At 56.7% G+C, this 25,393-nt stretch overlaps 2 protein-coding genes across 4 annotated transcripts in view; one reads left to right on the forward strand and one right to left on the reverse strand.

Annotated features, from left to right (window-relative positions):
- Positions 1 to 108: 108 nt before the first annotated feature.
- Positions 109 to 20,513, forward strand: Map4k1 (mitogen-activated protein kinase kinase kinase kinase 1). Of its 3 annotated transcripts, XM_021643937.2 has the most exons (34): positions 111 to 641; positions 995 to 1,060; positions 1,216 to 1,273; positions 1,390 to 1,480; positions 1,956 to 2,020; positions 4,710 to 4,765; positions 4,852 to 4,899; positions 5,044 to 5,086; positions 5,178 to 5,250; positions 6,210 to 6,341; positions 7,741 to 7,803; positions 7,901 to 7,982; positions 9,054 to 9,170; positions 9,300 to 9,378; positions 10,302 to 10,360; positions 10,445 to 10,488; positions 10,573 to 10,617; positions 10,967 to 11,086; positions 11,719 to 11,764; positions 12,241 to 12,403; positions 12,478 to 12,560; positions 13,811 to 13,834; positions 14,722 to 14,806; positions 16,458 to 16,534; positions 16,621 to 16,681; positions 17,461 to 17,569; positions 17,674 to 17,732; positions 17,842 to 17,945; positions 18,421 to 18,595; positions 18,910 to 18,972; positions 19,049 to 19,138; positions 19,225 to 19,295; positions 19,658 to 19,713; positions 20,353 to 20,513. In XM_021643937.2, exons 3-34 carry the CDS (start codon positions 1,255 to 1,257, stop codon positions 20,420 to 20,422), a joined length of 2,472 nt encoding a protein of 823 aa, XP_021499612.1. In that variant the 5' UTR covers positions 111 to 641; positions 995 to 1,060; positions 1,216 to 1,254; the 3' UTR covers positions 20,423 to 20,513. The 3 variants fall into 3 exon arrangements, with proteins under 3 accessions (XP_021499610.1, XP_021499612.1, XP_021499611.1); XM_021643935.2 differs by having other exon boundaries at positions 109 to 1,060; XM_021643936.2 differs by lacking the exon at positions 10,967 to 11,086 and having other exon boundaries at positions 113 to 1,060.
- Positions 20,514 to 20,583: 70 nt separating this feature from the next.
- The window catches only part of Ryr1 (ryanodine receptor 1), a 114,546-nt gene continuing 109,736 nt past the window's right edge, over positions 20,584 to 25,393 (reverse strand). The window contains exons 101-106 of the mRNA XM_060366575.1: positions 25,219 to 25,353; positions 22,206 to 22,362; positions 21,672 to 21,736; positions 21,482 to 21,582; positions 20,953 to 21,004; positions 20,584 to 20,793 (exon numbers count right to left, since the gene is read on the reverse strand). Of these exons, the coding sequence (XP_060222558.1) occupies positions 20,698 to 20,793; positions 20,953 to 21,004; positions 21,482 to 21,582; positions 21,672 to 21,736; positions 22,206 to 22,362; positions 25,219 to 25,353 (606 nt within the window). The 3' untranslated portion in view covers positions 20,584 to 20,697. The remainder of the gene's footprint in view (positions 20,794 to 20,952; positions 21,005 to 21,481; positions 21,583 to 21,671; positions 21,737 to 22,205; positions 22,363 to 25,218; positions 25,354 to 25,393) is intronic.

The raw sequence follows: 25,393 nt of genomic DNA on the forward strand, positions 1-25,393 counted from the left end.
CCCGCAAGGAAGGCAGAAGGAGCGGCGCTTCCGGCAGTCGCCCGCCAGCGGGACCCACGGCGTGAGAAAACGTTTAGTCGGCCTCACTACGCAGGCGCCAGGAGGCGGGGCTAAGCCTTCCCGGGCCGCGCTTGCGCCGCGTCGCTACGGCGAGGAGCTCTCTGCACGCATGCGTGACCGTAAACGCGTGTAACCGCGCGAAGCGCTCTGGCGGCCTTCTCTTTGCGTTCGTGTGTTCGTGTTTCTCCTCGCCCCGGGCTTGGGTGCTTGAGACAGCACCCGCCATCCTCAGTTCCTCACTGTTAAGTCCCAGGCCCTGGTCCCCACCCTGCGTTGCTCGACGCCACAGTGCTCTGCTAGCAGGCCGGGCAGGCGAGTGGCTCCTGCACCTGGCATCCGGGACTCCTTATCAGGCTCCTCGTAGGGGCTACCAACGAGTGTCCCGTGTCCGCTACGGATTCCGTACAACGACGCACCGACATGTGCCGAGTGGGCAGGTGCCCTGAGCGGAGCTGTCACTTAAGTGACGCGTTCATGTCAAGAGTAGACGGGCCTCCGTGCTTCCTTAGCCAGCGCTGGGCAGCCCGGCAGCCCTCTGGCTTGCAGAGGTTCAACTGTAACGTGTGACTCCTCCCAGAACGGTAGAGTGTTAGGGGGGAGGGTGCCAGGTCAGCCCCGGGTTGCACTTTAGGCCCTTTGCATCTTATTTACATAGTGCACTTCAGGGGGTAAAACCGAGTCCCATGGGGCCCAAGGCTATCAGGCGCTCAGAACCCAGGGGACGGGGGTGGAGCCCTCGGTACAGCCCTGCAGCTGGGGCAGGAAGCGAGAGCTGGGAGGGGAAAGGCCACAGCCCACAGAGTCGAGGCGGGCCCAAGACTTGTGGGGACACAGGGTAACACACCAAAGCCCTGAGGCCCTGCTGGCCCCCTGGGCGCTGGCCCAGCCCCGGCCTCCAGGGATGGCTCTTGTGGACCCCGACATCTTTAATAAGGACCCCCGTGAACACTATGACCTACTGCAGCGGCTGGGTGGTGGAACCTATGGAGAAGTCTTCAAGGTGAGAGAGTCCTTCTGCCTCCTTCAAACCTGGGATGGCCGGGGTGAGGCCGACAAGCCGGAGTGCGAGGGGGTGCCAGGCCCTGGCCTTGCTTCAGAGATGCTGAGGGCGGCAAGCTATGGAGCCTGCCTGATGGCCAACTTCCCCTTTACAAGGCCCGAGACAAGGTGTCGAAGGACCTGGTGGCTCTGAAGATGGTGAAGATGGAGCCTGGTGAGAGGGGCCCACAGCAGCTTTAAGCCCAGGCCTGCCCTTAAACTCCCTGGGATGGGAAACACTTCGTAAGCCCCCGGCTGCAGCGGCCTTTTCCCTCCTGCCCCTCCTCACAGACGATGACGTCTCCACCCTCCAGAAGGAGATTCTCATGCTGAAAACTTGCCGGCATGCCAACATCGTGGCCTACCACGGCAGTTACCTCTGGTGACGTCTTAGCCCATCCCCCAACCCCAGCCCCTTATGGCCAACTAGACACCCCTAGTCAGGTCCCCAGTCCTAAATTACCCTTTGTGGCCCAGATACCCTAACTTGACCTCAGCCCACTGTAATCAGATCTCTCAACGGTCTGGACCCTACATCCCTCATTTTCACTCTACTTGTTTAACATGAATCCCCAAATCCTGCCCCAATAATAACATCTGTTCCTCAAATCTGGGCTTCTTTGTTCTGTCTGCTTCTCCATGAGCATTCTGCTCTGTGCCCTAAGCGAGCCTGGGATGGCAGAGGGGTGCCCCGGGGTTGGAACCCAAAGACCTAAGTTCCAGTGAAATTGCTCCAGAGTGCACTCTTTCTGGTCCATCCTCCACTCTCCGGTGGGCAAGAGGAATAGGCTAGCCTCAAGCCTGGGGGTGGGGGGGTTCACTGTCATTGTCAGCCCTGCTCTTTTGGCCTCCTGTAGGCTGCAGAAGCTTTGGATCTGCATGGAATTCTGTGGAGCTGGTTCTCTCCAGGACATCTACCAAGGTCAGAGGAAAGACAAGGGACCCGGGCCCCCTGTGTCCACCTCTGCGGGGGCCCAGACCCCTCTGTCCACCTCTCAGGCCCCCTCTGTGGGGACCCAGGCCCCTCTGTTCACCTCTCCTGTCTCTCTGTGCTTGTTTCCTGGGAACTGATTTTCTGCTCCACACCTCACACCATGAACCCCTCCCTTCGGCCTCCATTGAATGACGCTAGGTAATCCTGTGATGACCCTGGCCTCCAGCACCCGAGGGCCCTGCCTGTCTTTCCCCAGGCAACAATCCTCTCCACATCCATGTCTCCATCTTGGTTGGGATGTCTATGCTTTCTTGCCACAATGTATTCCTGGGTTGGGTTAGGGCATTTCTGCTTTTTTTTTCCCCCAAGACAGTTTCTCTGTGTAGCCTTGGCTGTCCTGGACTCACTTTGTAGACCAGGCTGGCCTTGGGCTGAGAGAGATCTACCTGCCTCTGTCTCCCAGAGTGCTGGGATTACAAGCGTGCACCATCACCACCACCTGCTTCCTTCCTTTCTTTCTTTTTTTTTAATTGCGATGGAGATCTCACTGTGTAGTCCTGGCTTGTCTCCAACTCACAGAGCTCTGCCTACATCTGCCTCCCACAGTGTTGAGATTCAAGGCACGTGCTACCATCCCTGGCCTATTTCTGCATTTTCTAACTCAGATTAGTTGCTCAGATTTTTGGGCAGTCAATCAATGAATTTCTGGGTCTAGCCTGCAGTTCTCGTTTAGGGGATTTTGAGGTTAAAAGTCAGATAGGCCTCTTAACCCCTCTGAATCCCCCTCCCCCCCACACACACCCTTTTTTATCGAAACAGTTTTTCTGTGTGTAGCATTGACTTGTCCTGGACTTGCTTTGTAGACCAGGCTGGCCTCGAACTCACAGAGATGCATCTGCCTCTGCCTCCCTGAGTGCTGGGATTACAGGTGTGTGCCACTTCATCTGTCTGCACACATTTAAGAAAAAAAAATCAGAGTGAATTTTAAACCTGGAATCTTCTGTTTGTCAGGCAAGCACCCTGAGCTGTATTCCCAATCCCCCTCTTTTTAAATTAACTAGTTTATTCTTTGGGAATTTAAATGTAAGTTGCTTTGAGAATTGTAGGTATATATTTTTATCATATCCCTTCAACCTCATCTAGACATTCCCCAACCCTCTTTTTACTTATTATTCTGAGACAGAGTCTCAATGATTTGTCCAGGCTGGCCTTGAACTTGCGATCTCACTGCCTTAGCCTTTTGAGTAGCTAGGACTACTGGTCTACCGCAGCCAGGCCCTACACTGTACCTACCCTACACCTCACCCATCTCTGAAGTTCTGATATTCACCTCTGTCTTTCTGGCTTTCTAACTCACTCTAGCCCAAGCCCTCAACTATAGCTCAGTGGTAGAATGCTTACTGGGTAAGATGGATCGAGGTCCCAGCTTTCACCCGGGCAACACAAAACCCTCCCCAGAACGGGAAACTGAGGCCCATAGACAGGAAGTGACTCATCCAGCCTCTGTGAGCCCCGCTGTCTGTCCACCACCCTGTCTCATCTTTCTTTCTCTTGTCCCTTCACTAACCTGCTTGTTTCTTCCTTCTCTGCCCTGATGCTGGATGTGTGAGCCTGTCTCTTTATCTCTGCTGTTGCTCATCTTGGCTGCCCTCACACCACCCCATTCAGAGACTCCCATGACTCCCATAGCCGTCCTTATGACTCTGGCCATTGCCCCCTGCCTCCTGCCCGTGCTCTTTTCCTGCTGCGGAGCGGGAACCGTCACATCCTCACTCCTGCTCTTCAGGGTAGCCTTGCTGACCAGCAAGTGTAAAATGTCATAGCCCTTCCCACACACATTTCCTGTTGTTATTTCTGACTCTGTTTTTTTCTTACTAATTATTAGCATACTGACATCTTGCATTGTGTTTTTCCGTATTTTTTTATTTATTATTTTTTAAAATAACAGTTGAGATACAGCACTGAGAATTTCCTCTGGCTGTACCATCTTATCTTTTATTCCTCTTGGAATGTTCTCTCCATAAAAGCAGGGGTTTATCTTTGTGTGTGTTTGCATATGCATGTGCCAGTAATGAAACCCAGGGATTTTCACATGCTGGGCAAAGACTCTGTGGCTGAGCTGGTCCCCAGCTCCTCACTGGGAGATTCTAGGCAGTGGCTTTACCACTGAGCCACACCCCAGCCCCTCACTGGGGGATTCTAGGCAGGGGCTCTATCACTGAGCCACATATTCAGCTTTTTGGATGACTCTTGCTTTTAGCTGTGTCTCCTGGACCTGGCATAGAGTAGGCATTATTGTAATTATTTGCTGAGTGACTATCTTCCTCTGGCCTGTGGCTGCATACTCATCTGCCTCTCTCTCTCCCCCTCCGTGCACACTGTTACCCTGACCGGCCTGGATATTGGTATATAGCCCAGACTAGCCTCAAACTCAGGGCAACCCTCCTGCCTCAGTCTTCCAAGTATTAGGATTACAGGCAAAATCGACCATGCTCGGCTCATCACCTTTCAGGCTGCCACCACCCTCTCTCTCCCCATTCCGCTTGTCCCATCCAGGATCCCCTCCTCTTTGGTCATCCTGTCAGATGTCATGGGTGGAGGGAGGCTGGGGACCCCAGAGAGCCAGGATTCTTGACTCCTCTCCCAACACCTGGCCTGGCTGGGATGACTTTTGCAGTGACTGGCTCTCTGTCCGAGCTCCAGATCAGCTACGTGTGCCGGGAAGTGCTCCAGGTGAGAGGGCGCGGGGTGGGGCGGGGCCGAGTGGGCAGTGCCCTGCAGGAACAGTGCTCACCGGCCCTGTGTTCCTGTCTCCCCAGGGGCTAGCCTACTTGCACTCACAGAAGAAGATACACCGAGACATCAAGGTAGACTTCGGACAAGGGCGTCACCGAGGGAGAGCCGGGGCAGCCTAGAGTCTGAGCTTTGGGGCGGAGCCCGAGGGACAGGAGCAGTGGAGTGCTGGGGAGGGGGGTTCTCTGACAACTTCTAACCCCTCCTCTGGTCCCCAGGGAGCCAACATCCTCATCAATGACGCCGGGGAGGTTAGGCTGGGTGAGTGTGTCCCTCGGGGTGCCCAGGGAGCTGATGGAGGTTGAGGAGGGGCTGGGGTAGACTCACACCCCGTTTCTGTCTCTGCCTCCAGCTGACTTTGGAATCTCAGCCCAGATCGGGGCCACACTGGCGCGGCGCCTCTCATTCATCGGGACGCCATACTGGTGAGGGATGCTGGGTCGGCGGCCAGGGTGGGGACAGTGGCATTTCCCCTCTTGGTCCCCCAGGAAGTCCTTGGCTCTGCCTTCTCCTATTAGAGACCCTTTCCTTCTCTTTGACTCTCTTTTGAGTTTTCCATTTATCTGTGCCTCTCCCTGGCCCTTTCTGCCTGGTTCTCTTCATGTTTAGGATTTCAGTGGTGGCAGTTGTAGAGCGCGTGTGTGTGTGTGTGTGTGTGTGTGTGTGTGTGTGTTGACACTGGTTCTATAGCTCAGGCTGGTCTTGAACTCCTGATTCTCCTGTCTGCAGGTCCTAGAGATTTAGGATTACAGGCATGCACCAGCACTGCTCCCAGCTAGGGTTGGTTTTTCCCCCTTGATCCCTGTCTCTCTCCAAGCCTATTTTTGTGTTTTCTGAGCCTGTGGCTCTCTTTGTCTTTGTCTGTCCCTCTAGATTGCAGATCTCTTTTTGTGTGGGAGTGTGGGGGGATTTGAGACTGGTTTCTCTGTAGCCTTGGCTGTCCTGGACTCACTTTGTAGAGAAGGCTGGCCTGGAGCTCACAGAGATCTGCCTGGCTCTTCCTCCCTGAGTGCTGGGATCACAGGCGTGCGTCACCAGGCCCAGCCTGTGGATCTCTTTTGTTTTAACTAGTCGCAGGGACTGAAGCTAGGTTCTGATTCCATCTCTATATCACTAAGCCATACTCCCAGCCTCTCTCTCTCCTTTCCTCCCTCTCTCCCTCTTTTGAGGCAGCATCTCACTCTGTAGCCCAGGCTGGCCTCAAACTCCTGCTTTAGCAAACTCCAGAGTGCTGGGGTCCCAAGTGTCCCACACCCTCCTTTTCTAACTCCACCTGCAACTTTGCCTCAGTGTCCCTCCTCCCTGGCTCTGCCTGTGCCCCCGTTTCCCCCACCTCTCTGTGTCCTTGGGTCACCCCTTGCTCTCTGAGGGTCTCTGCCCACAGGATGGCTCCCGAGGTGGCGGCTGTGGCCCTGAAGGGTGGATACAATGAACTGTGCGACATCTGGTCCCTGGGCATCACGGCCATTGAGCTGGCCGAGCTTCAGCCCCCGCTCTTTGACGTGCACCCTCTCAGGTAAAGGCTGGGCTGGCAGATGCCCGTTGGGCACAAGGCCCGACCCTCCGCCTGCCCTTCCGTCTGTGTCCTCATTTCATACCACATGTGCCTAGGGAGACCCCTGGGGCCTTCCTAGCACAGGAAGCCTTTCCTCAGCTTCCCACAGCAAGACCTCCAGCTCAGCAGTCCCCATCTTTTTTGGGGGGCTGGGTGTTTAGAGCCATGGCTGGCCCCCAGTTTTCTATATAACTGTACACTCCACATCCTCCTGCCTCGGTCTCACAGGTCTATGGATGTCTGTCTTTTGTTTGTTTGTTGTTGAGACAGGGTCTCCCTCTCGCCCTATGTAGCCCAGAATGACCTCAGACTGACTTTGTAGCCCAGGCTGGCCTTGGAGTATAATCCTCCTGCCTTAGCCTCCCAAGCGCTGGCATTACAGGTATGACCCCTCATGCCCAGCTGGCATCCCCCCCCGGAGACTCATCATAAACAGCTTCTCTCAGTCATGGCCTTGGCGTGGCCGCCCTGTGGTCCTGGCACTCGGGTAGCTGAGGTGGGGGTGGTGAACTTGAGGCTAGCCTGAGCTACATAACAAAATCCTATCTCAAAGCACCCAAAAGAAAGGAGGTGGGCATATAGAGTTGAAAACCAGAACTGACACACACACACGTGCAAGCACATGCACACGCACACCTGTGCATGCGTGTGCTGTCCTTCCCCACCCTCACAAGGCCTACTGGCCCGGAACTGGAAGGCTGGGCTCGGCTGCCTGGGCCAGGGGCCCTCAGAGCTCCACCTGTCTGCCTCCCAGCACTGGGATTGTGTGCTCATCAGCAGGCCTGGCTTGTTTATGCACACACGTGGAGGTCAAAGGCCACTTTACGGAAATTCCTTCTCTCCTTCCACTCTGCGAGTCCCGGGAATCGAACTCAGTGCTTTCCCCCCGACTGAGCTAGCATCTCACAGGCCCATATACTCAGCTTTTGGAGATGATTTTAAGACGTCTTCTTTTTGTGTGTTTGGGTGTGTGTGTGAGTGTGTAGGCACATGTGTGTGCAGGTAGGTGCACACTCCCATGGGGGTGCAGAGGCCAGAGAAGGGATGTTGGATATCACGCTTTATCGCACTATGCCTTTTTCCTTTGAGGCAGGGTCTCTCTGATCTTGGAGCTAGGCTGGTAGCCAGCAGGTCCTGAGGGTCCTCCTGTTCCCACCCCTACAACACTGGAGTCACAGGCATGCTCCGCCTTTTTTTTTTACAGAGGGTCTGGGAATTTGAACTCAGATCCTCAGGCTTGCACAGAAATTGCTGTTACCTGCTGAGGCAGCTCCCCTGTCTTACTTCCATTCGGGAATTCCTGAAGCTGTGTGGTCTGTCTCCACGGAGCTGAACCTCACATTCTTCCCTTCTGATCTAGGGTTCTCTTCCTCATGACCAAGAGCGGCTATCAGCCTCCTCGGCTAAAGGAAAAGGGCAGATGGTAAGGGAGGCGACCTGAGGGAGGGCAGAGGAGGGGCTTATGGTAGAAGGAGAAGGATCCCGATCCCCTCATCCAGACCTGGCTTCTTCCTCCTAAGGTCATCTGCCTTCCACAACTTTGTCAAAGTCACCCTCACAAAGAACGCCAAGAAACGGCCCAGCGCCACCAAGATGCTCAGTGTAAGACACCTCTCCCTGCCTGTTCCCTCAGCCCCAACCACCCAAGTCTTCCATGGCTCACAGCTGCATCTGGAACCCTAGTGGCCCCTTCAAAACCACCAGTCCCTCAGAATTTCCCGGGACTCTACCCACAGGCGCCTTCAAACTGCGCCAAGAGGTCCAGGCCCAGGCACAAGCCTATAGTCTCAGCACTAAGGACGTAGAAGTGGGAGGATCAGAAGTACAAGGCCATCGTTAGTTACATAGAGAGTCTGAGGCTAGCCTGAGCTATGTGAGACCCTGTCTCAAAAAGTAAAGCTCAAACCAAATTAATACCCAGATTATTTCTCTTATGCTTGCTTGTTTGTATGTGTGTGTGTGCTTTTTCCATTTGTTTTCATTTGTTTGTTTGTTATACTGTCATATAGCCCAGGCTAGCCTCACGTCTAGGCTTGTTATATAGCTGTGATTGACTGTGGACTCCTGAAACTCCTGCCTTTAACTCCCAAGGGCTGGGATTACAGGCATGAGCCATCATATCTGGCTTTACCCCAGACCTTTCCAAGTTTCTCTGAGTTGCTAGAATGTGCCAAGTCCCAAAGGCCTCCATGTGTCCCCAGGAGGCTTCACCAAGCCTGGTTGTTCCTAGGACACCCTGGGATTCCTCCCTCCTGGGAACCCTAAATTCTTCTCACCCCTTAAAACTTCTCAGAATCTCTGGGCCCCTGAGTCTCCCAGCTTCCTGTCCCTTCTCCCTCAGGTGCTCCCAGCACCTACCTTGGAGCAGTCTCTTACTGGAGACCCCTATTCTCCCCCTGCCCCTGCATCCCCCATGCCAGTCCTCTGACCCCCCCATGCCCCTCCATGCCAGTCCTCTGACCCCCCCATGCCAGTCCTCTGACCCCACCCCTGCCCCCCATGCCAGTCCTCTGACACCCCCGCCAGTCCTCTGACCCCACCCCTGCCCTCCATGCCAGTCCTCTGACCTCACCCCTTCCCCCCCATGCCAGTCCTCTGATCCCGCCCCTTCCCCCTCATGCCAGTCCTCTGACCCCCCCCATGCCAGTCCTCTGACCCTGGCCCCTCTCGCAGCATCAGTTGGTGTCCCAGCCAGGGCTGAACAGAGGCCTGATCTTGGACCTTCTTGACAAGATGAGGAATCCTGGGAAGGGGCCGCCTGTTGGTGAGATTGAAGATGAGGAGCCTGAGGTGAGCGGCAAGGACAGGAAGCTGGCAGGGCTGGACACAGCCGCTTACAAGAGCGGGGGTAGGAGGTGGCCGTGGGCGATGGGGAGTGTTGGGGGCTGTGGGCCCTGACACAGACACCTGTCTTGGCAGCCGCCCCCTACTATCCCACGGCGGATCAGATCCACCTACCGGGCCAGCTCCCTGGGGCTCCCAGACACGGACTGCTGTCGTGAGTAGACAACCGTACGGTCAGCAAGGGCTCAGATTCCAAGACATTTGCAGCCACGTAACCTTCAGGCTGACCTCGCGCTCCTCAGTCCCTGGAGACCCCCCAGCTCCGACCCAAAAGATACCCTTAAGAGACTCTATCTAGAGTGTGGTGACGCTCACTGTCGATGCCAGCACTCAGGGCGGTCACCGAGCTCAGGCTGCCTGGTCTACGCAGTGCATGCCAGGCCAGGGCCCCATACAGTGAGGCCTTGTCTCAAAACGATGGCAAGAAAAAAGAACCACACCAAACCAAAAACAAGCCAAAAAACAGCAAGCAAGCGCCAAAAACCAAACAGAAAACTCCCAAATTGGCTGTAGCTGTAGCTCAGTGGGTAGAGTACTCGTGTTGCATTCACAAGGTCCTAGGTTCAGTCCCCGGCCCTGAATAAGCCTGGTGGGGTGCGGTGAGGCGGCTTCGTGATGACGGCGCATGCTGCCAGGCCTCAGAACTAACTCTGCAGTCCCTCCCAGATACACGCTGTCTCACAAAACAAATGAATACACACAATTTTTTATACAGTTAAAAGAAAAAGCTAAACTGATAAAAAAAAATAAAAAATAAAATTAAAAAAAAAAAAAAAAGCTAGTTCAAGGCCAGCCAGCCTTCTCTACATAGTTAATTCCAGGGCTACACAGAGAGACCTTGTCTCAAAAAACCAAAACCAAAAACAACAACAAACTGTCAGAACCCCTAACCCCTAAGTAAGGCCTGAAAGCACACATCTCGCGGCTGCTTTGAGCCCTTCTACCTCCCTGACGCCCCGACCCCCAAACAAGACCCCTGTGAACAGAGGCCCCCCCCCACAGGGTCAGCGGCGCCCTCCACCTTCTTCATCTATCTCCCTGCCCACCTCTCACTGGGTTGTCTCACCCCCTTCCCAGGGCGGCACATGGAGTTCCAGAGGCTCCGAGGAGTGGACCCCAGATCTCAGGCTGACACCGTGAGATGCCTCCGTGCTCCCCCCAGGTGCTCCCCCTTCCCCCTTTCTGCCCTGTGCTATGCTGAGTCTTTCCTCATCCCACAGGTTCCACTACAGCCCCCTGGAGACTTCCGGAGCACCAGTCCCAGGTCCAGGACCCCTCCCCCTGGGCTGGAGGGGAGGGCAGTGGGTTCTGTGGGAGGCACCTGAGGCTCATGCCTGTTAATCTTCAGGAGCCAGCTCTCAGAATCTGATGATGACTATGATGACGTGGACATGTAAGACCCCGTGAACCCTCACCTTGGCCGCTCAGCACCTGAGAACCCGTCTCCAGCCTTCCCAACATCTACCGCAGATCCCAACTTCATCCGGTCACCTCCTCCATCCTCCTCTGCAATCCCTGGTCCCCAAGCCCACTAGACCCTCTACCTTCACCCCAGACCTCCTCCGCCCAATTCCAACCTTTCCATTCCTTCTTCTGCCTCAGCTTTCTAAGTAACTGGTGTTACCTGCCCAACCAGGCCTGGTTCCTTCTACCTTCTACAATTTACCTAATCCTCAGCTCCTGTCCGTCCTCCACTGCGCTCAGGCCCAGGCCTGAGACGCTCTGGCGTTGCTGCTTCCCAGGCTCTGCCACCTCTGCTCGCCCAGCAGCCTCAGCTGCGACCCCAGCCTTCTCCCCAGCGCTCCTGTTTGCAGCCCACAGTGGTCGTGGGCTCTCTCACTGCCCCTGCCTCGGCTAAGCAGGTGGGTTACAGACTCTGTAACCCAGGCTCAGACTGAACCTCCATCCATGCAGACTTCCTGCCGCTCAGGCTCTGAGTCTCAGGCCCCAAGCTGCACCCCAGCAGTCACTCCAAGTCCCCACATTCTCCCTGCCCTGGCTCAGGGGCAGTCTCCAAGCCTGCTCCCCGTGGCTCCCCACCTTCTGAGCATGGGTAAGCCGCAGGGTAAAGGGTGAGGGATGGAGCAGGCCTCGAGTCTTCTTTTTCTTTTTTTTAAAAATTTTTTCGAGTCTTCTTTTATATTGTATTTTTTTATTTTTATTTTTATTTTATGTATGTTGGTGTTTTGCCTGCATGTGTGAGGGAGTCGGAGTTATAGACATTGTGAGCTGCCATGTGGGTACTGGGAATTGAACCCAGGTCTTCTGGAAAAGCAGCCGGTGCTCTTAACCGCTGAGACATCTCTCCAGCCCCCACGTCATGTCCTCTTGAGGACACCCTGAGCTGCTACTGCTGTTTATAGCTGTGGCTGTCAGTTACAGAGTCTTCGGCTCCAGCCACTCCAAGTCACCCCTCCGCCGCTGCCCCTCAGTCCCAGGCCACCCCAGCTTGTCCCCCTCACCCACCCCTGCTTACCATATCTTTGTGTTTCAGCCCTGCCCCTCCCGCAGAGGACATACCCCCTCCGCTGCCCCCCAAGGTAGGCCCTGGGGAGCCTGTGTTTAGAGGAGAGTTTGGGGAACAGGATGGATGTACAGAGACACAGCTGGTGGTGCATTCACGGGGTGGAGGCAGGAAGGTCAAGAGTTCAAGATCATCCTTAGCTACCATGGCAAGTTCAAGGCCAGCCTGGGCTACGCAGTGACACAGTGAGACCCCGTCTCAAAACAAAAATGTGTTTGTTTAAAGCAAGGCAGGGGGTCTGGGGTCTGGAGTGGATCTGGCAAGCAGCTGCCCAGTGTCCAGCCTTAACCATTGGTTTTGTGGTGTGTGCCGATGTCTCTTCTCACGAGGATGTGGATCTGGGAAATGGTTGCACCGAGGCAGGAGGCTGTCACGGGGAGGATCATGGATACGGCCAGTTTTTGGTCCTGGGGGAGGCAGGGATTGGGGTACAAGGTGCACCATCTTCTGGACCCTCTCAAGACCGTTTCTACCCCACTCCGGTCTCCGTAGCCCAAGTTCCGGTCTCCATCAGATGATGGCTCTGGAGGGGTAGGAGACGACGGGCAGCTGAGCCCAGGGGTGCTGGTCCGATGTGCCAGTGGACCTCCTCCGCGCACCCCCCGACCCGGGGCTCCCCCAGCCACCTGCAGCCCCCATCTCACGGCCCGCTCAGGTACCAGCGCAGCCCCGGGAGGAGGACAGGCGGGTGGAAGTCTCCCAGCCTGACGCTGTTTCGACTCCTCTCAGATCCCTCGCTGTGGAACCCGGCCGCTCCGGAGCCAGGCCCGCCCCCGCTCCTGCCCCCTAAGAAGGACAAAATGAGGAGGAAGGTGAGAGCTCGCTGCTAGCGCGTAGATAGGCTGGGGTGGAAGGGGAAGTCACTGAGTCCTCCCTCTGTCTGGACACTGGTCTTGGAGGTGTGTGCCCCTGTGTGGGTCTGCGGTGTATGCGCAGGCTTGCAGTACGTGAGTATGTGGAGGCCAGAGGAGAGCATCCGTGACCCGCTGTGTCACCCTGCATCTTATGGAAATAAGATGTCCCAACCTGCTTGGAGCGAGGCTGGTGACCTGGTATCTTCCTGTCTCTGCTCTTACAGAGAGGCTGAGTCATAGCCAGCTTTTTTTTTTTTTTTTCAGAGAGGGTGTCTCTGTGTGTAGCCCAAGCAGGCCTGGACCCGCTTTGTAGACCAGGCTGGCCTCGAACTCACAGAGATATGCCTGTCTCTGCCTCCCCAAGTGCTGGGATTATAGTCTCGCCGCACCCAGCTCCCATTCCTGGCTTTTCAATGCGGTTTTTTCCTATCGGTTGCTAGGAATAGGAACTTGGGTCCTCACATTTGCACGGCGAGTCCTCTCTAGCGCTGAGCCCCATGTCTTTCTAAAGGGTCAACCTTCATACATAAAAATAGGTACCGACTACTCTGTGTGGTGGCCGCACCCTCGGAGCGCTGGGGCAGGGAGACAGAGAGCTGCAGGCCTGGGCATGAAGCTGGGCTGTTCTCGTCAGCTCTCCCACCAGGATGATAAAACACCAGCCCACACCAGCCTGGGGAGGGAAGGGTTTACGTGCTCACGCTTGAGTTCACAGTCCACCTTCCAGAGAAGTCAGGCAGGAACCGAGAGGCAGGTACTGAGGCAGGGGCCAAGCTTTCTGGCTTGCTCCTCATGGCTTGCTCAGCCTGCTTTTCTGTACAACCCAGGTCCCCTGCCCAAGAGTGACCTTACCCGAAATGGGCTGGATCCTCTCACATTCATCAGCAAATTTAAAAAGTCCCACAATCTGGTAGAAGCATCTTCTTAGTCATGGCACCCTCTTCCCAAATGACTCCAGCTTGTGTCGAGGACCTAGCTAGAATTGTGCAGTGAAAGCTTGGGCCACAGCTTGCCAGCAGTGAGGGGCTGAGGGCGGCTCAGTGGAAGAGCGCTTAGCTGCTATGTGCAAAGCCTGGCTTTCTAGCTCTAGTAACTGCAAAGGTGGGAGTAAGGGGGGTGGTTTCCAGGCCAAGTGGGGTACACAGTGAGTCTGTTTTTAAAAAATAGAAGGAGAGGGATTCTAGCGGCACCCGTTTTCTGTTCCGCAGGTGGAGAAAGAGAAGCGCCGAGAGGTGAGTAGCCTCCTCGGTCATAAAGACATTTCCCTTTACCATGGAGAACCCAGTTCAGGGCCGCCAGGGAGTGCCTGAGGCTGGCCAGTGCCCAAATCTACTCCTTTAAAGATTTATTTACTTATTATGTATACAAGGTTCAGTCTTCATGTATACCTGCACGCCAGAAGATGGCATCAGATCCCACCATAGATGGCTATGAGCGACCCTGTGGTCGCTGGGAATTCAACTCAGGTCCTTTGGAAGGACAGCCAGTGTTGTCAGGCTCTGAGCCAGCTCTCCAGCCCCCAGTGGCGCGCACATTCAATCCCAGCACTCGGGAGGCAGAGGCAGGCAGATCTCTGAGTTTGAGGCCAGCCTGGTCTACAAAGAGACTTCCAGGACAGCCAGGACTATGCAGAGAAACCCTGTCTTGGAAAAGGAAGGAAGGAAGGAAGGAAGGAAGGAAGGAAGGAAGGAAGGAAGGAAGGAAAAAACACAAGACAATGTTTTAAATTTAATTTTTATTTTATGTGCATTAGTGTGAAGGTGTCAGATCCCTTGGAATTGACATTACAACAGTTGTGAGCTGCCATGTGGGTGCTGGGAATTGAACCTGGGTCCTTTGGAAGAGCAGACAGCGCTCTTAACCACTGAGCCATCTCTCCAGCCCGACAATTTTTTCTTTAATTTTTGAAATCTTTCGTGTAATATTTTTTGGACCATGTCTAAACATGGTAAATGAGGTGGTGCAAAACCACAGATGGGGGGGCAGGAGGGGAAGTGGGGGATGGGGGTATGTGCCTCTGAGGAACAGGCATAGTTGAGCCCTGCACTCTTTCGCAAGTCTTAACCACTCCACCCTCCCTTCCTTGGCTCGCTGCTGCCCACTGGCCACGGCCACCCAGGGATGTACCCATCTTGTGAAGTTATTCAACAGCTGCCCCCTGCAGATCCACAGTACAGCTGCCTGGACACACCCCTCCACTAAAGGTGGGCACTCAGGAGGCCCAGGAGCGCCTGGGTTGGGGGCCAGGTGGGGCGGTGGGGCCCTGAGGAAAGCACGGAGAGCTACGGGAAGAACATTGTTTGATTTTACCTGTGGGTGGTTTTGGCTGTACACCCACCCGGCCACCGCGTGCGTGCAGTGCTGGCAGCGGCCAGAAGAGGGCGCTGTGTCCTCTGTAGCTGACCTTTCCTGGTTGGCTGACATGGGTGCTGTGACTGAACCCAAGTCCTCACAGGAGTAACAGCTCTTACCCACTGAGCCACCTCTCCAGCCCCGAGAGGCTCTTCTTTTGCTATGTAAGATGTATGTTTTTATCTTTAGATCACGTCCTCTCTAAAATCCTGCTGTTAATTATTGAGGATGTCATGCAATGTGTTTGATCCTCCTCCTCACCTTCCACTCCTCCCAGATCCAACCGTACCCCTTCGTCCTCCCTGGCTTAGTGTCCTTTTCTGTCATGGAGGCTGATTTGTGCTGTTCCTGTTCTCACGACTGTGGGGCCATCCGCTAGAGCATGGCTATCCTTTAAAAAAACCTGACTTTTCCTCGCCAAGAGGATGTCAACAAGTCCGCATAGTCTGCACACACGCCCAGATGCCCTCGGAGTCCAGAAGAGCTCGTACGATTCCCTGGAGCTGCACTTACAGGCATCAGTTTTAGGAGGCTACGGTTTGACTGCAGCACAGGACAGAGTCAGGAGATCACAGGCAGGAGACCTTGTGGGGTCAGGATTCCGTAACATAAGAGACTTGGAATTAGAGGGGCCCTCTTTAATGCCAGCACTCCCGAGGCGGAGGCCAGCCAGGGTTATATAGCAAGAGTCTTCTTAAACAAAGAGACAAACAAAAAGCATTGTAGCAGGGCACTGTGGTGCACGCCTGTGATCCCAGCACCCAGGGAGGCAGAGGCAGGTGGATCTCTGTGAGTTTGAGGGCGGCCTGGCCAACAAATCGAGTGCAGGACAGCCAGGGCCACACAGAAAAACCCTGTCTCAAAAAAACAAACACACACACACCAAAAAAAGCGTAGTAGCTCACACTGGTTACCCTGGCTCTTCAGAGGTAGAGGAGGGAGTTGAAAGGCCAGTGGGATACTTGTGACCAGACCTCATAAAACGAGAGAGGCCGGGAAGATGGCTCAGCGGTTAAGAGCACCAGCTGCATTTTCAGAGGACCCAGGTTCGGTGCCCAGCACCCAACATGGGGCTCACAGCCTTGTCTAACTCCAGTTCTGGGGGAACCGCCGCCCTCTTCTGGCGCGAGGGCCCTGCATGTTCACGGTGTACAGGCATGCACGCAAATACTTTCACGTAAAGTAACAACAGGGCTGAGCAGTGTCCCCGGACAGAGAAGGCCACACTGGGGACACAGGCTCAAAGTTTCGTAGCTGGAGATCAGCGCTGGGGAAGAAGTGGCCGGGCTTGGAGCCCTGGGGGAAGTGTTGGGGGCGGAAGGTCAGGGGTAAGGAAATGCCGGCGTCCAGCACGTCTTGGGGAGGAGGCGGTGGAGACTGATGGGAGGTTTAAGTTCAGGTTTGAGCATAGGGGAGGGGGGGTAGAGGGCTAGTTTTGGATAAAGTTCTGGGCGGTCTGTCCCATGCTGAGAAACCGCAACCAGCTCTGTCGGGCCCACTCAGACCAGCACTTGCTCCTGGCTGCAGAGGAAGGCATTTTCATACTGAACCGGAATGACCAGGAGGCCACGCTGGAGATGGTGAGGGGCCGCGGTCAGTGCTGGGGGCGAGGGGCGGGTGGCGTAGGGCCGGCTGGGGACCCGGCCGTCACCGCCCTTCTCTGCAGCTCTTCCCCGGCCGCACAACCTGGGTGTACTGCATCGACAACCTCCTGATGTCTCTCTCAGGTCAGCCCGCGGGCTGGGGGAGGGGCGGGAGTTCACGGAGGGGATGCGTGGATGAGCACAAACTTGACTGAGTCTTCACCTCGGCCGGGCCTGAGGTTCAAATCCCACCACTGTCCTACTGGTTGCTCGGAAGGCAAGGGGCTTCTCCTCCCCCCTCCCCCCCCCCCCCCCCCCCCCCCCGTCTCCAAAATCTTCGCTTCTCAAGCCTGCTGCGAGCTCATTTTCACAACTTTAAATGCCTTTGAAGTCTCAGGGTGTGGCCAGCACGCTCCTTTAGTCTCTCAGCGTTAGAGAAGGGGCAGGTGCTTCCGATAATCCGAATTTACTCTCTCTATTAAGATGGACTGAGGAAGCCAGGCGCATGCCTTTAGTTCTAGGAGGCAGAGGCAGGCGGACCTCTGTGAGCTCCAGGACAGCCAGGGCAATTATGCAGAGAAACCCTGTCTCAAAAAGGGAGAAGGTTTCACAGCGGTTTTTGTTTTATTTGTTGTTTGGTAAGTAACGTCAGGGCCTGTGTGTGCTGTGTGGGCTCCAGCAGCACGGCCCCTCCTACGTTTTTGAGACAGACTTCGCACTCTGTCCCAGGCTGGCCTCAGCCTCCCGAGGCCTGAGATTGGGAGCAGGTGCCACCACTCGGGTAATATGTGCCGGCTGTGAGGGCAGGCGGCCCAGTGTGGTGTGTGTGTGTGTGTGGAGGGCGCCTGGGGAGCTTCCGCAGGACGGCTGGGAGACGGGAGCTGGTAGGGTCCTATAACTGCTTCCTCCCACACGCACTGCAGGGAAGACACCCCACCTATATTCTCATAGCATCCTGGGCCTGCTGGAGAGGAAGGAGGGCAGAACGGGAAACCCCATCGCTCACATCAGCCCTCACCGGTTTCTGGCAAGGTTCGAGCCCTGAAAGGCCGCCCTGAAAGGCCGCCGCAGGCTTCCCTGCCCCTGCCGCTGCCCGCCCCCAACCCGCAGCCACTCACCCCTCCCCCCTTCTTCAGAAGGAACATGGTCTCCAGTAAGATCCAGGACACCAAAGGCTGCAGAGCTTGCTGCGTGGGTGAGAACCAGCCTGGGGTGCTGGGTGGAGGGGAAGGGCTGGGGCCTGAGCGGTGTCCGGGGCTGGCGGAAGGAGACAGGGCCTGACCCCTTCTCGTCCTCTTCCACAGCCGAGGGCGCAGGCTCCGGAGGCCCGTTCCTGTGTGGGGCTTTGGAGACATCTGTGGTTCTGCTGCAGTGGTACCAGCCGATGAACAAATTCCTGCTTGTCCGGGTAAGCTCCAGGGCGAGGGCGCTGTAGCCTGGGCCCTCGGACGGATTTCCTGAGGGTCGGGAGAGGGGCTGCTCTCCCGAAGGACCTAGGTTCAGTTCCCAGCACCCCACACGACAGCTCACAGCAGTCTGTAGGTCCAGCTCCAGGAAACTCAACACCCACGCACAGACGAACAAGCAGGCAAAACACCAATGCGCGTAAAATAACGATAAATCGTCTTTTAAAATTTCCTGATCTTTAAGCCCTGCCCCTCACACCAGAGCTTAATATTTCAGTCTCCAAGGGTCTGTCCCTTTGGGTGTAACGCACTTTTGCTGCCCTGTGTGTGTGTGGGTGGCGGGGCCCTTCCCCGCCTCTCCTAAGGGCACGCGTTGTTTCTAAAGAGGCCTGAATTCCCCGAGGGCTCCCCCAGCCCCGGGCCCCGCCCCCCCCACAGTCCCCCTGAGTCGCCCCTCCTCCCCGTGCGGGCCCGCAGCAGGTGCTGTTCCCGCTGCCCACGCCGCTGCCAGTGTTCGCGCTGCTGACGGCGCCGGGCTCCGAGCTGCCGGCCGTGTGCATCGGCGTGAGCCCCGGGCGCGCGGCGAGCTCCGTGCTGTTCCACACCGTGCGCTTCGGTGCGCTGTCCTGCTGGCTGGACGACTCCAGCACGGGTGAGGGGGCGGGGCCGCGGAGGGGCGGGGCCGCAGGGAGGCGGGGCTGTGCGGAGAGGGCGGGGCCCCGGGGCTGGGCGGGGCTTAGAGGAGGTGGGCGGAGGGGCGGTAGGGCTGCAGGTGAAAGCAGCTGGGAGGGGAGGCCAGAGCGGCTGGGCACCGCTGAGTCCGAGCCGCTGGTGAGAGGTGGGCCGGGTGTGGGCTGGGGTTTGGCTGACACGGTTGACAGGGCGGGGCCTGTGTGGCCGGCAGGGACGGGGTGCTAGCTGAACAGGGCCAGGCAGCTAGTCCTCAAGCCCCTGCCTCTCGCACAGAGCACAAGGGCCCCGTGCAGGTGCTCCAAGTAAAGGAAGACATCGTGATGGTGTTGATGGACGGTAAGAAGCTTCCTCCTCCCTCCCTGGCCCGCACCCAGGACGCAGGGCGCAAAACCCGCCTTCCACTTCCTTCCAGGCTCCCTGAAGCTGGTGACACCAGAGGGGGCCCCGGCTCCCGGCCTTCGCACCCCTGAGATCCCCATGACGGAAGCGGTGGAGGCTGTGGGTACGCACGCACTGGATGGGAGGGCCCCCGGGTCAAGGGTGGGAGCCCTGTGACCTCCGGGTCACAGGCAACTGCTTTCTCCCCAGCTATGGTTGGAGACCGGCTCCAAGCCTTCTGGAAGCACGGGGTCCAGGTGTGGGCGCCAGGCTCGGAACAGGTAGGCCCCTCCCTCAGTTCCTACCACTGCCTGCCCTCTCCTCAGCCTTCTCGGCCTTTAATGGGCTCGAAAAAGCCCTGGGCCGGTCAGGGACTCGTTCAGGGAAGCTTTGGGCACACGTCTTTGTGCCTCATCCCTCCGTGGACACAGGCTCGTCTCAGACTGCTGTCCGGCCTCCCGGGCCCTGACTTCCTCTTTACGGCTGCCCAGCAGATAGGCCTGTAGATTCTGCAGGTTGGCAGTCTTGGGCACAGAGCAGAGCAGTCAGCATGCAGCCTCAGGGGTCTGGGGTTAGACCGTGCCGGGAGAAGCAGGGGCGGCCCTACTTCCGGCACGCACATGCAGACGCGCCTTTCCCACAGCTGCTGCAGGAGCTGAGAGACCCCACCCTCACCTTCCGGCTGCTCGGCTCGCCCAGGTACGTCGGTGGGGAGATGGAGAGGAATGGGAGACGCTGCTGCTGCGAAGCGGAGGCTTCTGCGGCCCAGAACACCCTTCCATGCTCCTGCTCGGTCCCCTCCGCTTCTGCCGTGTTTATTGGCAGCCCTGGGCTTCTCTGAACACCTTTGCTTTGCTGTCGGGACTGTGAACTGACCGTGGCTCCTTTACTGCCCTTGCTTGAGACAGTCTCACTATGTAGCCCCGGCTGGCCCTCAGCTCTCTTATATTATACTGGGGTGGGGTGTGCCCCGAGGGCGCCTGGAGATCATCAGAGGACGTTTTTGGGAGACGATTCTCTCCTCCCAGTCTCCCTCGGTCCCAGAGACCGAATTCAGGTCATTATGTTTGGTGACAAGCCCCCTTGCCTGCTGAGCCTTCTTGCCAGCCCTCTTGTTTATTATTTTTTGAAATGGGGTTTGATAGCTTAGGCTAACCTCAGACTCCCTCTGTAGCTGAGGATGACCTTGAACCCCTGATCTGCCTCAGCCTCCCAGTGGTTGGGATTGTAGGCAGGGGCTACCATGCTTGACTTATTACAGCCCGGCTCTGGGACAGTACAGTTCCCGTGAACTACTCTGAGAATGAATGAATGACTGGCTTGGCCTCTCTTTTTCAGGCCTGTGGTGGTGGAGACCCGGCCCACGGATGACCCTACCGCCCCCAGCAACCTCTACATCCAGGAATGAGCCGCTGAGTGGGCAGGAGAGAACGATGCCTTATGGACACGCTAGCCGTCCTAATGCGTCCTCGCCTCCCAATAAACCTGACTTCAGTCTTGCCATCGTGATCTTCTTGGGGGAGAGATTTCTGGATGCCGGGCCCCCCAGTTTCACTCGGCCCAACACAATGACACTACAGCATAGGCTTTATTGGTCTGGCTCAGGGTCACCTGTCCCCAGCTGCCTGGGGAGGGTCCGAGGTGGGGTAAGGCACTTGTGGAGGGGGAGGACCAGCGCAGCCCTCAGCTCAGCTGGTCTTCATACTGCTTGCGGAAACAGTCGCCAGCGGGGAAGAAGTCCCAGCACCTTTCCTGGTACATTTTCCAGACATACGACTCCTGGGGTTGGGGGACAAGAGTCCGTGGTCACATCTTCACGGGCTTGGACAAGATCTGCGGTTCTGCTGACTGTCCCCCTCTAAGGCTAGTTCAGTGAGGACACTGGGATGGCTTTAGGTTAGCCTTGTCACCTACTCATCCCACATCAGCGCCTCTTACCTGACCGGTGTGCTCTGTCTCGTCCTTATTTATCAAATACATCAGGAAAAACCTGAGGAGCAGAGACCGCAGGAGGAAGGTAAGAACCATATTTGCACTGAGGTTTAGTTTTGTTTTCTGACGCTGAGGATGAGACCCAGAGCCCAGTTCATGCTTGACAGAGGTTCTACCACTGAGCCACACCCAGCCCCTCACTGGGGGATTCTAGGCAGGGGCTCTACCACTGAGCCACACCCCAGCCCCTCACTGGGGGATTCTAGGCAGGGGCTCTACCACTGAGCCACACCCCAACCCCTCACTGGGGGATTCTAGGCAGGGGCTCTACCACTGAGCCACACCCCAGCCCATTATTGGGGGATTCTAGACAGAGGCTCTACCACTGAGCCACAGTGACGCTTACTGACTGGCCGAAACTTACCCTTGTGGACGCCCACGTTCCTTTCCGTAACTGGCCTAGGCTGGGCAGCCCCACCCTGGCTGTCAGCAGCCTCACTCCCACTCTCTGATCCCCGCCACTTCCCATACTCACATGTAATTGGCCAGGTTGTGCTCTTCCAGAGTATGGGTCTCAAAGCCGTGTGGGGTCGTGTCAAAGTAGTCGCTGCCTATGCCGCAGATGAAGCACTTGGTCTGAGGACAGCAAGAGACCAGAGCCGAGGCTCGTGGGACGGCCCTGGTACCCCGAGACCCCCTCAGCCCCGCCCCCTGACACGACACACCTCCATGTCCTCCTTCACTTGCTCCTGCTGGTCTCGGAGCTCCCCGAAAGCATCGATGATCAGACCTGTGGTGGTGGGGCGGCGCTCAAGAGCCACGGACACCCAGCAGCTCTCTGCCTTGCCTTCCCTCCCGGGTTTCCTAATCTCGCCACACTTGCCAAGCAGACCCGGTGCCCCCTGAGTGCCAGCTGTCCACAGACACTCCAAAGGAAGGTGTGGTTTAACCTCCCTGACAGTCTTCGGCGTTAGTCCTAGCAACACCCCCCAATCATTTTTCCCGCTGTGGCTTTGGCTGCCCTGGAAGGTCGACCAGGTTGGCCTCAAGCTTACGGCAGGCCCCTGGCTTCCGCCTCCCAGGTGCTGGGGTTAAAGGCGTGCGCCGCCACCCAGCTACTGTGCCTGGTTTTAACACTCCCCTTTTCCAGATGGGGAAACTGAGGCTCAGAGAGACCACCCATCTCACGGTAGGGAGAGGCTAAGCCAGGGAGCTAGGCAGCCCGCCCTACCCCACCCCCGCCCTCAGCCAGCACCGACCCTGAATGATGGCCAGCAGGATGACAATGACGAAGAAGAAGAAGGTGATGTCGAACACGACCCGGTAGAGTTCATATTCGTCACCTGCCGGGTCCTCTATCTCGTCCCCGATGCCTCCGCCGGCCCGGACACCCACATACATGTGGAAGAGGTAACACTGAGGGGAGATGCGGGCGGCTCAGCCGACAGCCACGTCACCTCCGTCACCTCCGAGAGGCCAGGCCTGGAGACACAGCAGCGGACACAGAGGCAGCCCGGGTGACAGACACAGCCCCGGGGTGCTGCCTCTCACAGCCGGGGAAGTGGCACAGGAAGGCACAGACAGGCGACATTCAGATCATCAGCCTGATGGAGCCCCACCTAGGAGCCAAACTTCCGGGCAGTCCACGAGGACGTTTCTACACTGGGTTCACTGAGGTTGGAAGACCGAGCCTGGTGTGGACACAGTGTGCACTGGGGTCCCAGGATGAACGCAAAGGGAGAGCGTCTTGCTCCTCCTCTGCCTGCTCCTGCGTCGGGAGTGGCCGCCTCACAGTCCTACCACTGCGATGCACTGTATTCTCACAGAGGGCCCAGACCGTCCCTTTCTTCCTAAGTCGCCTTTGTTGGTCACACTGGGCAGCAGTTAACCAATGCAGGGGTCAGGGCTGGGCGTGTGCCCCAGCTGTACCAGGCGCTCGCCTGGCGTGCCTGAGGCCCTGGGACAGAGGGGTCAGGCTGGGTGGGGGAGGGACGCTGGCACCTCTCAAGTTCTAAGGCTTCTGGCCCAGCCTCTGTGGCAGCCAGAAAGGCTTCCTGCAGGAGGGCAGTCTCCCACTGGAACCCAGAGGTTGGTATGGGAACCGGTGATGGGAGCGAGAGCTCCAGGCACCCAAAAACAATGCGCTGTGTCACCTTAGGGAGGGAAGGATAAATCTGGGGGGGCAGGAAGTGTAGTAAGGCCCTGGCCGCCAGCCATATCACACACATGCCCAAGTTTTTCTTTCAATTTTCTTTTTGGGGAGAGGAGGCTGGAGAGTCGGATCAGCTTTTAAGAGCACTAGCTGCGCTACCAAAGGACCCAGGTTCAATTCCCAGACCTCACAGGACGGGTCACAACTGTCTGTAACTCAGATATACATGCAGGCAAAACACTATATATGTTAAAGGAAAGAGACAGAGAAAAACAGAGCAAGGGCGAGAAAGTTTTTTGCTTCCATGAGGAACTGAAGTAAGTTTGGCAAGGCTGAGGAAAGGAGCTGCTATGAACAAGATTGGGGAGGGAGATGAGGCAGGGACCGGTTATGTGGGTTCTGCAGGCCCCTGGCCTGAGCGAGGATCAGAGAGGGCTACCTGTAGGAGGCAGCATTTAATCTAAAAGGTGAGGCATCAGGTGAAGGGGTGTGGGTGTCAGGCCTGGTACAGGGCAAAAAGAGGTCAATGCAGAGGACAAGAAGTGGAAGAAACAGGGTCCTAGAGGAACTGAAAAAGGACCAGGAAGCCAAAAATCAAAAGCAAGAAGGACTGCGGTTAGTTAGACTGGGTGGGCCAGCAATTCCCTGGTTTTGTTTTTTTTGCTTTTTTTTTTTCAAGACAGGGTTTCTCTGGGTAGCCCTGGCTGTCCTGGAACTCTCTCTGTAGAGCAGGCTGGCCGAAAACTCGGTGATCTGCCTGCCCCCGCCTCCCTAGTGCTGGGACTAAAGGCTGCGGCAGCGCTGCCTGGCACCTTCCCTGTTTTTGTGAGCCAGGGTGACGTGACTCAGCCTTGTCTGCTGGGCGTGTGAGCCACCAGCAGGCTCTAAGCAGCGAAGGGGAGGGGCTTGGTCCATCTGGCACATGCCTCGGATGTCACACTTTTCTGTGCCCCAGAAGCCGAGAGGACCCAGCTGTGTAGGCTAAGAGCTCAGCCACTGACAGGGATGGGGCTGTGGGGACCTGGGAATCCAGATCAGAAGCCAGCCTCTGGCACAAACCCCTGAGTTGATCCTGTCAACGCGCAGTTGCGGCCCTGCCTCTAGCACACTGGTGTCAACGTGAGTTGCCACCTCCACGGTTAGAATACGAGAAAGAAGCAGTTATGATTGAGTCACGGGAGAAAAGAAAACTTGGGACTAGCCTTCCTGCCTGTGCAGCTCAGCCTGGCTTTGAACTCATGCCCCTCCCGCCCCAGCTTCCTAAGCACACCTCGCTGAGCCCAGGGCCTTCCACTGACTCACACCTCTGACCCCATTCTAAGACGGTCACCGCTCCCTCCTGGGGCTGGGAAGTCCTGTTGGGGCTTTCTGTGATGGCCCAGGTGGCCAGGCCAGAGGGAGTACGGGTATTGCTATTCCAAGTCCTCCTTTCCAGCACCAACACTTCCTGCTGCTGCGGACGGAACCCAGCCTGCTGGGCCACACAGCTCTACCACGCAGCTACAGCCTCAGAGCCAACAATCTGAAGGCTTTTTTTGTCGTTTTTTTGAGACAGGGTCTCACTGTGTAGCCCTGGCTGGTGAGGGACTCACAGAAATCCACCTGCCTCTGCCTCCCAAGTGATAGGATTAAATACATGAGCTATCACCACCCAGCTTCTTAGTTAGTGCTTGATAGGAGAGGGCCTGTCCCATTGTGGGTGCTGCCATCCCTGGCCTGGTGGTCCAGGGTTCTTTAAGCGAGCAGGCTAAGGTGGGCATAGTGGCACACACCTGTAATCCCAGCCCTCTGAGAGGCAGAGGCAGAACTCTGTGAGTTCGAGATCAGCCTGGTCTAAAAAGTGAGTCCAGGACAGCTGAGGCTACACAGAGAAACCCTGTCTCAACAAATAAAAAGAAAGCAGGCAGAGCACGCCATGGGGAGCAAGCCAGTAAGCAGCACCCCCCATGGCCTCCGCATCAGCTCCTGACTCCTTCCTTTTGTTGACAGACTGATGTTACCCAGAACTGTGAGGGAACAAACCCTTTCTTCCTCCAGCTGCTTTGGGTCATGGTCTTTGATCACGGCGCTGGGCACCCTAAGACATCAGTGATTGACAGATGCACGTGGGCGGGGCTCACCGTCATCATGTCGTCACACTTCATGTCGGGCTCGTCCTCGTCCTCGCTCTTGTTGTAGAATTTGCGGAAGAAGTTGAAGGCCACCACCGTGTACAAGTAGACCACCACGGCCAGGAGCCCTACGGTCATCACCAGCTGGGGACAGGCAGCACCGGTCAGCTCTGCGCTCCCTCAC

Source organism: Meriones unguiculatus, chromosome 14, assembly GCF_030254825.1.
Source record: "Meriones unguiculatus strain TT.TT164.6M chromosome 14, Bangor_MerUng_6.1, whole genome shotgun sequence".
NCBI lineage: Eukaryota > Metazoa > Chordata > Mammalia > Rodentia > Muridae > Meriones > Meriones unguiculatus.